The sequence below is a fragment of the Tachysurus fulvidraco genome, chromosome 23, assembly GCF_022655615.1.
Source record: "Tachysurus fulvidraco isolate hzauxx_2018 chromosome 23, HZAU_PFXX_2.0, whole genome shotgun sequence".
NCBI classification, from domain to species: domain Eukaryota; kingdom Metazoa; phylum Chordata; class Actinopteri; order Siluriformes; family Bagridae; genus Tachysurus; species Tachysurus fulvidraco.
In genome coordinates this window covers 2,015,084-2,029,394 of record NC_062540.1, presented here as the reverse complement: position 1 = coordinate 2,029,394, position 14,311 = coordinate 2,015,084, and the positions used below count along the sequence as shown (strand labels likewise).

General features: G+C 44.1%; 1 protein-coding gene across 2 annotated transcripts in view; it reads left to right on the top strand.

Moving 5' to 3' along the window:
* The window catches only part of scube3 (signal peptide, CUB domain, EGF-like 3), an 83,033-nt gene that overhangs the window by 29,211 nt on the left and 39,511 nt on the right, over window positions 1–14,311 (top strand). For both annotated transcript variants that reach the window (XM_027166355.2, XM_027166344.2), the window contains exons 4-5: window positions 5,711–5,845; window positions 13,995–14,141. In XM_027166355.2, the coding sequence (XP_027022156.1) occupies window positions 5,711–5,845; window positions 13,995–14,141 (282 nt within the window). The remainder of the gene's footprint in view (window positions 1–5,710; window positions 5,846–13,994; window positions 14,142–14,311) is intronic.

Below are 14,311 nucleotides of genomic sequence, written 5' to 3'. Positions count from 1 at the left end.
CAGCTTTTCTGCTTTCCTCCTTAAAAGCCAGGTTGAAGCCAGCTCACTGTTTATCCATGGCATTATTTCTGCTTGCCTTCTTCACAGAGGTGTGTGGCTGAATTTCGTTTACTGGCTCGTCGAAAACGGTGTAATATCTAAAAAGCCTACAAATTAAAAGTACAAACATGTAAATGGGCGTTCTCGCTCCTGTTATAGGAACCGGGGCTGGATCTCACTTTGGTTCACTTGTGCCCTTTTTCCACCGAGGCAGTTCAAGTGCAGGTTCAGAGCCTAATTTAGAACCAGTTCTTTCTGTTACGACCGCCAAAGCACCGGCTCCGAACCAGGAAAAGTGGTTCTTAAGTAGCACCAAAACGTTGCTGGTCTAGACTTAAGAACCGCTTGCGTCAGGAGCTGGGGGCGGGGCTACTGTTAGCGCATTTGATAATGTACCTTAAGTATACTAATGTTTAATACACTTTTACTTTACCCCGATATGATACATTATCAGCACACATGATAGTAGGTGGCTACATGCTAAGGCTATATTTTTTTCTGTGTTAACGATAAAATAACGTTATGTACTTTATCGATTACAACCTCCGTTTATACAGATTACACGGAGCCGCACGTACACGTTTTATTCGCCGGGTTTGGATGCCGATGTAGGTTCACAAAGCCATGAGCATTAACAGTAAAGCAACATCCGCCATTGTTGTCGTGTTTGTGTTTGCCGCTGCTGCGCTAACGTCGCTGGGACACGTGACACGTATACGGTGACGTCACACTCGGCGCTGTGATGCTCTCTAGCCGGTGGAAAGGCAAACCGGTTCTTAGAAGGTTCGCCAGTGGAACCAACTTTGAACCAGTATTAGCGCTAGCTCTGAACCAGCACCCGAACAAACCTGTCTGAATAGAACTGAATAAACAGGCTGCTACTGCTCCCCAATTCAATACTGAGTTCACATCCACAAGTCCTTCTGGGTTTCTTCTGCCTTCACCAGTTTCCTCCCACCTCCTAAAACCATCCCCATGGTTAGATCTGCAGTAGTTTCCCTCAGATTTGTGTAAATGTGTAAACGTGTGTTAGAATGACTTCTAACATGACTGACATGGAGGCTATGCTCAAATCTCGAGCAGTGTGCAGTCCAGCTAGGTTAGGAGTTATCTCGTGTTTTGGGAACCCTGTGAGCAGCAGCGTGAATTACACAAGGACGGTGTAACATAAACCTGCTCGATTTGATAACTGATGGAATGAAGCGTGATTAGATTTATCAGTGTAAGAGATGATAAGAGAGAGGCAGAGACACAATGCTAATTCTGTCCTAATATTTCATTTAGCTAGTTTTATGCTAATATAAACGATCAACAACCTTGTGCTACATGACTGATCAGCGTTGAGGGTTATTCTTGTACATTAATTCTTGTTAATTAATTAATAGTGAGGCACGGTGGCTTAGTGGTTAGCATGTTCGCCTCACACCTCCAGAGTTGCGGGTTCAATTCCTGCCTCCGCCTTGTGTGTGTGGAGTTTGCATGTTCTCCCCGTGCTTCGGGGGTTTCCTCCGGGTACTTCGGTTTCCTCCCCCGGTCCAAAGACATGCATGGTAGGTTGATTGGCATCTCTGGAAAATTGCCTGTAGTGTGTGAGTGTGTGACTGAATGAGAGTGTGTGTGTGCCCTGTGATGGGTTGGCACTCCGTCCAGGGTGTATCCTGCCTCGATGCCCGATGACACCTGAGATAGGCACAGGCTCCCCGTGACCCGAGGTAGTTCGGATAAAGCGGTAGAAAATTAATTAATTAATTTTTTAAAATACTTCCAAGTTGCTGTTAGAATTCCATACCATTCAATACTGATTCAGAAACGTCAATCATTCTGATGAAATGATTCACATGTGTGTGTGTGTGTGTGTGTGTGTGAGAGAGAGAGAGAGAGAGAGAGAGATAGAGAGATAGAGAGAGAAGGAGAGACAGAGAGAGAGACAGAGAAAGAGAGATAGTGTGTGAGAGAGAGAGAAGGAGAGACTGAAAGACAGAGTGAGAGAGAGAGAAGGAGAGACAAAGAGAGAGAGAGAGAGAGAGAGAGAGAGAGAGAGAGAGAGAGAGAGAGAGAAGGAGAGACAAAGGGGGAGAGAGAGAGAGAGAAGGAGAGACAAAGAGAGAGAGAGGGGGAGAGAGAGAGAGAGGCATTCTTTTAAACTTGATTACATTTTCGTTCCTCTCTGGAGAGTTTTTGTAAAAAGAAAAACGTTTAAGTGCAAATAACCTGAGCTTTTGCCAGAATCCCTTTCCTTTTCAAAATATTAGCTCTGGCCTTCAGCCGCCTCCATCACATAGCGCAGGCCTCTGTAGGAGCCGAGTGACGAGGAGACGTGATCCTCCGAGCAGACGGCTCATTAGAAGTGTGTGTGTGTGTGTGTGTGAGAGAGAGAGAGAGAGAGAGAGAGAGTCCGATGTCCAGGCTGGAGTTTAACAGCTGCTCGTTAAGTCATTGATCTCGGCGCTGCGCTCTTCTGTGTTTTGTGTTCGTGACTCTTTAAACACGGGTCATTTTTCATCGATTACTTTCATCTGCTTATGAGGAAATGAATGATCCTTGTTCTCCAGATGGTTCTCGCTTCGTAAAATTTATTCTCTTTGTCTCACATTACGCTTCTCAGTTATTCTTTGATACGCCAATTTCTAGTGTAATTAAGAAAGAGGGGTTATTCCAACAGATCAGATTGTTTAAGATTAAACCGGTATTAAATGATCGGCGAGGCACTTCGAGGGCCGCAGACTTGGCCTGAGGTTTGGGCAATAAATCAAATTATTGTCCGGAGCCTGGGGGTCTTTTGTGACCTCATTTTGAGGTTCCTGACCTGTTTGTGTAAAGAAATAAAAATGAACTCTTTACAGTTTATTTCAGAACAGACGCTCGCTGTCCATCTGCTAAAACGAGACACGTTAAAGCTTCTCGTGGGTTCTAATGGGTTTGATCTTGTTTCTTGTGATCTGTAATGGGAGATAATGGAATAAGTTTCGGATCATAACGGTTTCTGGTAGAGCATGTGGTAGCCTAGTGCAGGGCATGTGGTCGCCTAGTGCAGGGCATGTGGTAGCCTAGTGCAGGGCATGTGGTCGCCTAGTGCAGGGCATGTGGTAGCCTAGTGCAGGGCATGTGGAAGCCTAGTGCAGGGCATGTGGTAGCCTAGTGCAGGGCATGTGGTCGCCTAGTGCAGGGCATGTGGTAGCCTAGTGCAGGGCATGTGGTCGCCTAGTGCAGGGCATGTGGTAGCCTAGTGCAGGGCATGTGGAAGCCTAGTGCAGGGCATGTGGTAGCCTAGTGCAGGGCATGTGGTAGCCTAGTGCAGGGCATGTGGTGGCCTAGTGCAGGGCATGTGGTAGCCTAGTGCAGGGCATGTGGAAGCCTAGTGCAGGGCATGTGGTAGCCTAGTGGTTATGGTGTTGGGCTCCTAGTGGCCACTGTTGGGCCCCTGAGCAAGGCCCTTAACCCTCAGTTGCTCAAAAAAGGAGATAATGTAAGTCACTCTGGATAAGGGCATCTGCCAAATGATATAAATGTAAATGGTTAATGTTCAGTTGATTAATTGTCTGTCCCAGAAGTGTATTTAAGTTTGTGTGTGTGTGTGTGTGTGTGTGTGTGTGTGTGTGTGTGTGTGTGTGTGTGTGTGTGTGAAGCCTAAAGTTTTCAGTAAGTAGAAATGTGTCGGTGCTCGAAGCTGTTTTGTTTTACGACGTGTGAAGTTCTGGTTGTTGTTTTTTTTTTTGTCTTACTCACTGATGAGAGAATGTCTAGAGTAATAATGTGTTTTAAGGATGATTGACAGCTTTAACGTAACTCTAAAGTGCTTAATAAATACATGTCAGGTGTGAAAGAAGGCTCAGCGTTAATCTAAGACTGTTTCTGACTTTAGATCGCGTTCTAGACGTCCAGCTTTTATGCTGTTGACCCCGAGTACGATCACGTTTGGAATACGCTGCTTCTTTAACAATACAATTGTAAAGTTTTCCATGTCACACGATCCGTCTAGTGAAATATTCGTCTGTGTGTACGATGAAATGTTGGCTGTTTATTAGCAACAGAGTTTTTTTTCCACCTCCACAAGCTGATGAGATTTAAACGGCTTCTTGTTTTGAGTTGTTGAGGTTTGGATTAAAGGGTCAAATAGAAAATAAGACTATAAATGTAATGACTGTAATAACGACACATGCACCGTGATGGATAGGGTTCACTTCACCGTCCTCTGGTTTGGGATCCGACGTCCTAGACTACGCAAGGGTTCTCTATCCGTTTTCGTAATCCGATCCCGATCCCGTCTTCCGTCCAGACCCCGACGCTCCAGACAGAAGCCAGAGAGCAATAAAGGGACTGTGTGATGGCGCACTTTAATATTTTCCTTACTGTTTTTCTCAGAGTCATGTTTAAAGTATTGGAAGGATTTCCTCTCTCTTGTGACTCGTATATTCGGTTTAAATGGGGATGCGGAGTCAGCCTGATGTTGCTGAAATCCCAATAAAAGCATCTGTCTTCGCGATCTGGCCGCTGTGAACAACCTGGAGCAAGTGGCATCTCCTCGGGAGCATTTTAACATCTGTCTGGGATGCAGCGTCGTGCCAGGAGCTTACGGGAACGTCTTTAAACTGGAGCCGGAGTCCTCGTGAGGCGTGCAGTAACGCCGGCCGTGCCAGAGCCACTCCTCTGAAGCTAATCGGACCTTTTACGAGTGCCATTAACTCAACAGGAGTTCTTTTAACGTCAGTTTTACTGAGTATCAGCTCGACTATACGCCCGTGTCACCGGATTTACGGCGGCTCAGAGCAGCGTTTACAGGCATGAATTTACATATCTGTATCGTAAAAGGGTTTTATGTAAAGGTCCGGAGAGGACGTGAATTATTATTTTACTTCTTCTTAAAAAAACAAGGTTTTACAAGACAGTAAATCTCTAATTTATAAAGATTCGGTAGTCACAGGAACAAACAAACAAACGAACGATCAAACGAACAGTATGTACTGTACTGTACTTTCCCTTTAACACTCACACTTCACAATGTACACAATGTCCACAGTAAAGGAGGAATATTAAAGGTACAAGAAAAGAAAATAATGAACATAAAATATCTAGATTTTTAATGTATGTTATGATGAAGATTTTGACCTTTTAGTTGTGATTAGACTTTTATTTTGAATGAAGGTGAAGGTTATGAGTTAAAAGATTTTTGTCTTTCTCTCTTTTTTGTCTCTGTCCTCTCTGGTTCTCTATCTATCTATCTATCTATCTATCTATCTATCTATCTATCTATCTATCTATCTATCACTTCCTCACTCTCTCTCTCTGCCTCTCTCTCTGCCTCTCTGCATTTCTCTCTCTGCCTCTCTCTCTCTGCCTCTCTCTCTGCATCTCTCTCTCTGCCTCTCTCTCTCTGCCTCTCTCTCTGCATCTCTCTCTCTCTCTCTGCCTCTCTCTCTCTGAATCTCTCTCTCTCTGCATCTCTCTCTCTACCTCTCTCTCTCCATGTTTTTTTCTGTCTATCTCTCTTCCTCTCTCTCACTTTCTGTCCCACAATCTTTTCTTTCTCTCTTTGCTCTTGCCCATGTTTTATTTTTCTTTTCTTTCTGTCCATCTCTCACTCTGCTCTGTCTCTTATGCTTGTTCTCTCTCTCTCTCTCTCTCTCTCTCTCTCTCTCTCTCTCTCTCTCTCTCTCTCTCTCTCTTTCTCCAGATGTAGACGAGTGTTCGGAGGGGAACGGTGGCTGTCAGCAGGTGTGTGTGAACATGATGGGAAGTTACGAGTGTCGCTGTAAAGAGGGCTTCTTTCTGTCTGACAACCAGCACACCTGCATCCAGCGGCCCAAAGGTGAGTCACCCCACCGCTGAAGCCCCGCCCCACTCGCCCCACCCCTGTCCCCAAACACCACGCCCACTCACGATCAATCAGATGCTCTGTGTAAGGTTAATTCCAATGCTGCTCTTTCTCATGACTTCATGCCGCTGCTACGCATAAGATGTTTAGTGGCTTCTGTGATAAACTGCATGTTTGCCTGTTTTTAAGCACGACAGGGAAATCAAGCAGCAGCCAACTTTCACCTCCAGAGATCCGTCTGGCTCACTGAACCGCCCGTGTTTGCCTTTCATAAGCGCCGTGTTATTCGAGCCTGTGAATAGCCGGATCGTAAGTTTCAAACGCTGAAAGAAGCAAGACCTTTATCGTGTTTACTTTAGCTCTCTTTTTTCCCCTCCTGTTCTGTTGGACCGGGTTTTGATAAATCCCTGTGCTAATCTCCCATATTTTATCTTAATGTTGGTTTTATTGCTCCCAAATTAAAACCTCTTGGACGGTGAGGTCAGAATTGCAGTAAATCCACCAACACCACATTGTTGCGCTGCAGTTCCCTCGTTCCCTGGTGGAGGAAGACGGAGCAGAGATCACACTCATCTGCTCAGCGTTATTTCTCTCCCAGAACGTCTGCAGTGGAGGAGAACATCACGGCGACGTCGTGTGCTTTTCTTAAATCGAACGCTTATGTTAATGGCACCGGCGGTACATCTGAACTCGGTTAGGAATCAAATCGAATTAAAAACGATTCGGTGAACATGATCTATTTATAAAAGGAAATAACTTGTTTTATTCTTTTATCTCCTGAAGGAATCCCTCACGCTCAGGCACTCATTTTTTTTGTACGCGCCACGATTTAATCTGAAATGAAAATAGAACTTTGGTGGAATTTTCCGCCCACCGCTAAAGGTTCGAATAAACAAGTATGTTTATTTCCTAAAACGGAAAACGACAGATGAGCCACGCGATATCTGGAATGATTGACACCAGTGTAGCCCCACCCCCTCCCTCTGAGTCCTCCCCACCCCCTCCCTCTGAGTTTTTTTAATTTAAACATAAAAAAGTTGAGATATATTTTTAACCATCAAAAAGACAAACAGCCCTCTCTGGGGAAACATAAACGGTGAACCATCATACGAATGATTTGTGAGCGATAATATAGCAAGCGTCAGATCTCCGCTGTGCTGACGGCGACGCTGTGAGTCGATCCTACTGTCTTATGTTCCTCCTTCCTCATGTTCTCTCATAACCGCCCAAGAACTTCGACTCTGTCGCACCTTCACAGACGAGACCGAACACAGTGACCCGGAGGAAAGGAAAGCTCGTCGCAGTCAAGGCGCCGATTTTATTTCATGCTTTATCGGCATCACATTTGGATGAAGCTCATCAGAGACTTTCACAGCTTCAGACTGAAAGGTTTTGGTGGTTAATCAGTAGCCCGGAAGCTCAGTTACAGAAGTTGTTACTGAGGAGTCGTTTGCATACAAGCCTTTATTATCACCACTTATACATTACAGCACAGTGGAATTCTTTTCTTTACATACCCCAACTGAGGAGGTTGGGGTCAGAGTGCAGGGGCAGCTATTATACAGCGCCCCGAGGGTTGAGGGCCTTGCTCAAGGGCCCTGCAGTGGCAGCCTGGCTGTGCTGGGCCTTGAACCCCAATCCTGCGATCAACAACCCAGAGCCTTAACCAGTTGAGCTCGCCACTTTTAGTCTCTAGTGTCGGCGGTTAGTAACAATGCAGGAGGAGAATTCTTCAGTATGATTTAATTACAACATTTTGTCTTAGTAACCTCCAGCTTGTCTCATGGCGTGTCCGGTTTAGTGCATCATTCATTCATTCATTCATTCATTTTCTACCGCTTATACGAACTTCTCGGGTGATGGGGAGCCTGTGCCTATCTCAGGCGTCATCGGGCATCGAGGCAGATACACCCTGGACAGAATGCCAACCCATCACAGGGCACACACACACACTCACACACTACGGACAATTTTCCAGAGATGCCAATCAACCTACCATGCATGTCTTTGGACCGGGGGAGGAAACCGGAGTACCCGGAGGAAACCCCTGAGGCACGGGAAGAACATGCAAACTCCACACACACAAGGCGGAGGCGGGAATCAAACCCCCAACCCTGAAGGTGTGACGCGAATGTGTTAACCACTAAGCCACAGTGCCCCCCCTGGTTTAGTGCATCAGGTAGGAAAAAAACGTTATTTTGCTGTTGTTTATTCAGCGCCGTGACGTTTTTCCTCGGCTGCTCCCGTTCCGTGTTTCCGCTCACTCTCTGGTTTTTATATCAGCTTGTTAAATGTTTTAATGCTTCATTATTTGAGGGGAAGCAGAAGAAATGCTCATAAAATCATCTGTTAGCTCAGGCGCCGTATGTGCCGTGGCACCAGCGTGGCAGAGGACGTTCAATGATTGGAAAAATTTATTTATTTATTTATTTTTTCAATTTGAATGTTATTCATGAAGAAGAGAAGGATAAAGAAAGCTAAAATATATAGATTGTTTTTTTCAGCACTAAGAAACTCGGACCGATGTCGCACGTCTGTTTTATTTATTTATTTTTAAATAATAACGTATTTATTTCACACAGCTTTAAATCTCTTCTTGTTTAAAAGCCTTCATTTGTGCTGCGGTTTACTGAAAACTATGATACTGGATTCTTTATACAGCCTGACATTGACATTTATTTATTTATTTGTTTGTTTGTTTGTTTGTTTGTTTGTTTAAAACTCTTTTTCACCAGAATAGATACATGCACCAATAACTCTAATAAAAGAATTTACTTAATTGCATGTATTACAGGGGGACACGGTGGCTTAGTGGTTAGCATGTTTGCCTCATACCTCCAGGGTCGGGGGTTCGATTCCCGCCTCCGCCTTGTGTGTGTGGAGTCTGCATGTTCTCCCCGTGCCTCGGGGGTTTCTTCCGGGTACTCCGGTTTCCTCCCCCGGTCCAAAGACATGCATGGTAGGTTGATTGGCATCTCTGGAAAATTGTCCGTAGTGTGTGAGTGTGTGAGTGAATGAGAGTGTGTGTGTGCCCTGTGATGGGTTGGCACTCCGTCCAGGGTGTATCCTGCCTCGATGCCCGATGACACCTGAGATAGGCACAGGCTCCCCGTGACCCGAGAAGTTCAGATAAAAATCAGCAAGTTTTAAAAGAAAAAGTTTAAAGTTATTTCAAAGATTTAAACGTTTATTTAACGTTTCTAGAAGGAGTCTCCAGTCCAAAGTGACTTTTCTCAACACATCAAACTGTTTAAGAGAAACACACTTACAAAGAGTTTTCTGGGATCTGGATCCTGATGCAGTGAAACCTGCTGTTCAGACGTGTCTGCTGGTTTTCCTCCAGCCCCAGTTCAGAAGTGTAAAACTACTACCATAAATCTCAGTTTATGGCTCTGTGGGTATGATACATGCTCATTAGGCCTTAACACTTTACAGATAGCTTTAATGACTCCTTCAGGTCTAATGAACTGATAACGGAGTGGAAAGAAACCTTCTGGGATCTGCAGCAGCATCTGCTCATCTCTCACCTCTGGGCTCTCTGGGCTCTTCCTCAAATCTTACGGATGATGAGTAGAACATTCATTCATTCATTCATTCATTCATTCAATCATTCATTCATTCATCTTATCCAAACTTTTGAGGTCACAGGGAGCCTGTGCCTATCTCAGGTGTCATCGGGCATCGAGGCAGGATACACCCTGGACGGAGTGCCAACCCATCACAGGGCACACACACACTCTCATTCACACACACACTCACACACTACGGACAATTTTCCAGAGATGCCAATCAACCTACCATGCATGTCTTTGGACCAGGGGGAGGAAACCGGAGTACTCGGAGGAAACCCCCGAGGCACGGGGAGAACATGCAAACTACACACACACAAGGTGGAGGCGGGAATCGAACCCCCAACCCTGGAGGTGTGAGGCAAACGTGCTAACCACTAAGCCACCGTGCCTCCCTTGAGTAGAACATGTCAAAAAAAAAAAAAACCACTGAGGATTAACTACACTGTAACGCTTGTGTTCGTTGCGGAACACACGAATGATTCTTTAATCTGATTGGTCAGAAGGTGTTGATTCATTTTCCAGAACAGCAGCACTAACAACAGAGCAGCTGCCAATCACAGGTTTATATTCATTTGCTCAGGTCAGATATTCAATCGTTTCTATAGTAACAGCACATTATCAAATTTGAACTTATTTGAAAATGTGTTTATGAAGGAAAAAAAAGCTGTAATACGGTGAAGGAGGTGTTCTTACTAAGGAATGTTTATGTACTGTATGGAGTCTCGAGGACAGAAGCTTCATCTCACTACCCTGTTGTTTTTGATTATTTCTCTATAACTGCACAATCTTATGTTTTAATCCATATGTAATGTACAGTAGCAGAATATCTAGAAAGCTTGTCATGGTTTTAAACGATTGTTAAAGAGTTTACTGAAGATGAGTCGAATCGACTCGAATCAAATATAACTGAATCATTTGTACTGATTTATTTTCTATTCTAATTTTGCTCTATTTTATTCCTTACGTAAGACCCGACGGAATAATAATAATAAGCACAAAGACAGTATGGCGACGAGTAGTCGTTTTTTAATGTCTATTTTTATTGAATTCGCAAAATGTCACGAGTTTGGCTAGTACCGTTACCGCTAAGCCACTAAATTGACTAGCTTTCATTTTCATTTGCATGTATCGTACCGTATCATAACCACGAAGAGGTACAGCAGCGAAGTAGCTAGTGATCCTTCTGAGAACACCGAGCCGGTGCTTCTGAAAGAGGAAAAATAAGAGTTGCTTGTTTTCTTTTTAAATGGTTTGTGTTACATTCCCTGTGTCAGCTACGTCTTTAGCCACAGCTCTGTAGAGACAAGGGGGATAAAAGATAGCTGTCTGTTACGCTGCTATGGTTCACAGGCAATAAGCACATAGTGTTCGTCACACACCAGGCTCGTGCCAATCAGCGAGGCTTTTGAGTTTCTTCACCGTTGCACAAAGGTGTTGCTGAAAAGTGGAGGCTTTGACGTTAGATAGCCGCTCGCACGTCAGAGCCGGCGTTAAGGTTGGCAACGAGATCCGAACGTGGGCCTCTGAAATTCCAGCGTGTTACGGCTTTGATACCTGTGATATCCTGTTACCTTTGTGTCTGGGCTTATCTCAGAAAGAAAAATATGCAGAGTGCACTGTCATGGTCATGACACAGACCCCGTGCTCCAGTGCTGATGGGGATGATGACAGTCAGTGCAACCGCAGACCTTACGCAAAGAGTTCAGGAGAATTTCAACACATTTCAACATTTAAAAAATGTGAAATTACAATCCATTAGAAATCTCTCTGAGAAATATTACAGGAAAGTGATCGATTTATTTAGCCTTGTTTTATGACATGACATGACATCAGAATAATATCAGATTAGATTAGATAATAATATAACAATATAAAATTTGATCAGATTCACTCGAAACGTACATCGTGTTGGATTCGTTTCATTTGATCTGATTCAGTAAACGTTTTGGATTTTGGATTTTCAGACGATATGAATTGATTCATCAGATTCATCAGCACCTTGTACACTTGTGTAAACAGTCTAATTGGTTCATTTTGTCGCTTAGATGCTTTCATAATTCCTTTCTTCATTTTTTTCCCTTCCGGCTGTAGCTCTCGTTTTTCTCGCTCCCTTTCCTTCACCTGTTTTCAATCAATTATCGACACATTTCTTGAGTCTCAGGAGTCTCTACAATAACTACCGGGAAGTTCAAACCTTAGAATCTTGCGTTTTTTTTTTCCAAGGCGATCCCGAAGTGTGTGCTACACCACAGTACAGAGGATAAAAAAGAGGCATCAGCACTTAAACCCTTTATGACTCTTCAGAGTGTCTCAAACCACAAGCCAGGCCTGATGAATGAGTCTCCAGGAAGAAGGGTGACCTCTGGGGGGTGTGGGTGTGGTGGGGTTTTTCAGGCGTCAGAAAGAAATTTGATTTGGTGTTTTCTTTTTTCTGCCTTGCACATCATTCGTGGTATTGCCTGCCCGAGACTCGAACCCACAACCTTAGGGTTAGGAGTCAAACTCTCTAACCATTAACTTTACTTCCTCCTGTCTTTAATAAGACAAAACCGATTGTAGAATAAAAGTCCAGAAGCAATCAGTAAAATTGACAGAAAGGATAAGGAACTGATTTAAATAATCCTATAGATTAGAAGATCGGGTGCATTAATGAACCCTTTGCAGCTGCACTACTGTCAACACCTTCTGGCCAATCAGATTTGAGGATACCAGCAACTCTTTGGTGCACATTTTAAATGACCGAGTGCTAAATCTAAACCTGTTGCCCTTTATTTTTAAATTCTGGTTTGCAGTTCAGCAAAACCTCCATCCTCTTTACTGCTCTAACTTGAACCTCGCTCTGTGTCTCCAAAAATGTATTCCAAATCTCTTGCTTCACGCCTCAATGCTGAGCAATTCAAGCGAGCTCGGCTAGTTTCCCATGCTGCGGACACATGCTATTGACACAGATGCACCATGGGATCTGGAGTCGGCCGGGTGCCACGGTTCTCCTTTTACTCTCCAAACATGGCTGAGCAGCAGCGTGCACTGGGGTCAGTCAAAGAAAAGCACGCCTTTTCACCCTCACGCCGCTCTCAGCTGATATCTCCCTCAATTTACACCCTGTGCCTGTAACCTGCCATGCTAATGGATAGGTGAAGATACTCCTTTTAAATCTGTAGCCCAGACTTTTGACTTTTATGCAATGGAATGTAACAGGTTCCATGTTATACGGTAAAACCGTGCAACATTGGGTCCTCTAGACCAGTGGTCCCCAACCTTTTTTTCACCGAGGACCGGTCAATGTTCGATCATTTTACCCCGGCCCGCGGTGGGTGGGGTTTGGGGGGGGGGTATGTGGGGTGGCGGCTATACAATTAAATTAAAATGAATAATTTTAATTTAATTGTATTTAAACATGCCTTTTTAACTCACTACAACGCTAAATCAATGAGAACCCTGAGCTTGTTTCTTTACAACGAGACGGTTCCATCTGGGGTAATAGGAGACAATGACACCCGAAGCGTATTGCTTATGTCCAGTTTATTCCATTGTTTTGTTTCGGTTGCCGTCACTGCAGAAATCCCCGCTTCACACAGATAGCATGTCGGAAATGGCGATAGAGATTTAAGTGCTGTGGTGACAATCTCAGGGTATTCCGCCATGACTTTAATCCAGAACACCGGCAGAGTTTCTAACTTACTAACGACGGCTGTTTCGTGCTCATTTTTGCTAATTTGTGGGTTAAATTTGAGCAAACACAATATACACGTACACCAAGCACTGTTAAACATGACAAAGTACCGGTGAACAGAGAGAAGAGCGATACACACCTTCTCTCTCCACCAAAGCTACAACACCACTGCCGCTTCCAGCCGCTCAGCTCCAGACGTCACCTAAACCCGGCCTGATATCATGCTATTTTGCGCATTCGCGGTATTGGTGCGGCTTTAGGTGACGTCTCTCAGCTCCCGGTTAACCTCTCGTCCATGGAAAGTCGCACAAACCCGAGAGAAATACACCACAGTAAATAAAATGGAAATAATTTAATGTTCCTTGGGCGGCCCGGTACCATTTGGTCCACGGACCGGTGGTTGGGGACCACTGCTCTAGACATTTCAGAGTAAGGTGTGGGTTCAAGGGTTTGGTGGAGGTTATAGATTGAATGAATTTCTGAAGCTGTTTCTTTAGTTTTACTCCTAGAATTTATAGAGGACACTAATCTATTCATGATGCAACTGATAGTTTAATTGTTTAATTTAATACGAAATGTTTGTGTTGGTTCGGAGACCGGTTGTTTGGGTTATCATCCAGTGAAGAAATAGAGACTGGACGCCCAGAATCATGGTACATACTGTAAAAATAAAACATGGCCAAATGAAGACCAGCTACTTGACAATGTCTCACATCAAGTGTTGCTCTTAACCTATACATTTTCTTAGAATTACAATGCAAGTGGTGAGAGATTTGAGGCAATCTTTCTTCTAGCTTGTTTTAATAGATACCAAACTTCATTACTTTCATGATAAAATGACACTGAATAAACACCTACCACACACATCCGTTTCAAACATTTGCATTTGTTTCCGCAGTGCGCATGAATGGGACGAAGGAAGGTCCGACGTGCATGGACAAAAACCACGGCTGTGCTCATATCTGCAGGGAAACTCCAAAAGGAGGCATCGCCTGCGAGTGCAGACCGGGCTTCCAGCTCACCAAGAACAACCGCGACTGCAAGTGTGAGTATATCTGTCTTAAAAACACTACCCCCTAGGCAGAGCTACTGTATACGAAAACGTTACTTCTTGGGGTTTTTTTTAAGTTTTTGGGTTATCGGCAAACATCTAAATCAAGAGATCTATCAGGAAATATTTGTATTACCGTATAATATAGAACAGGATAGAAGACT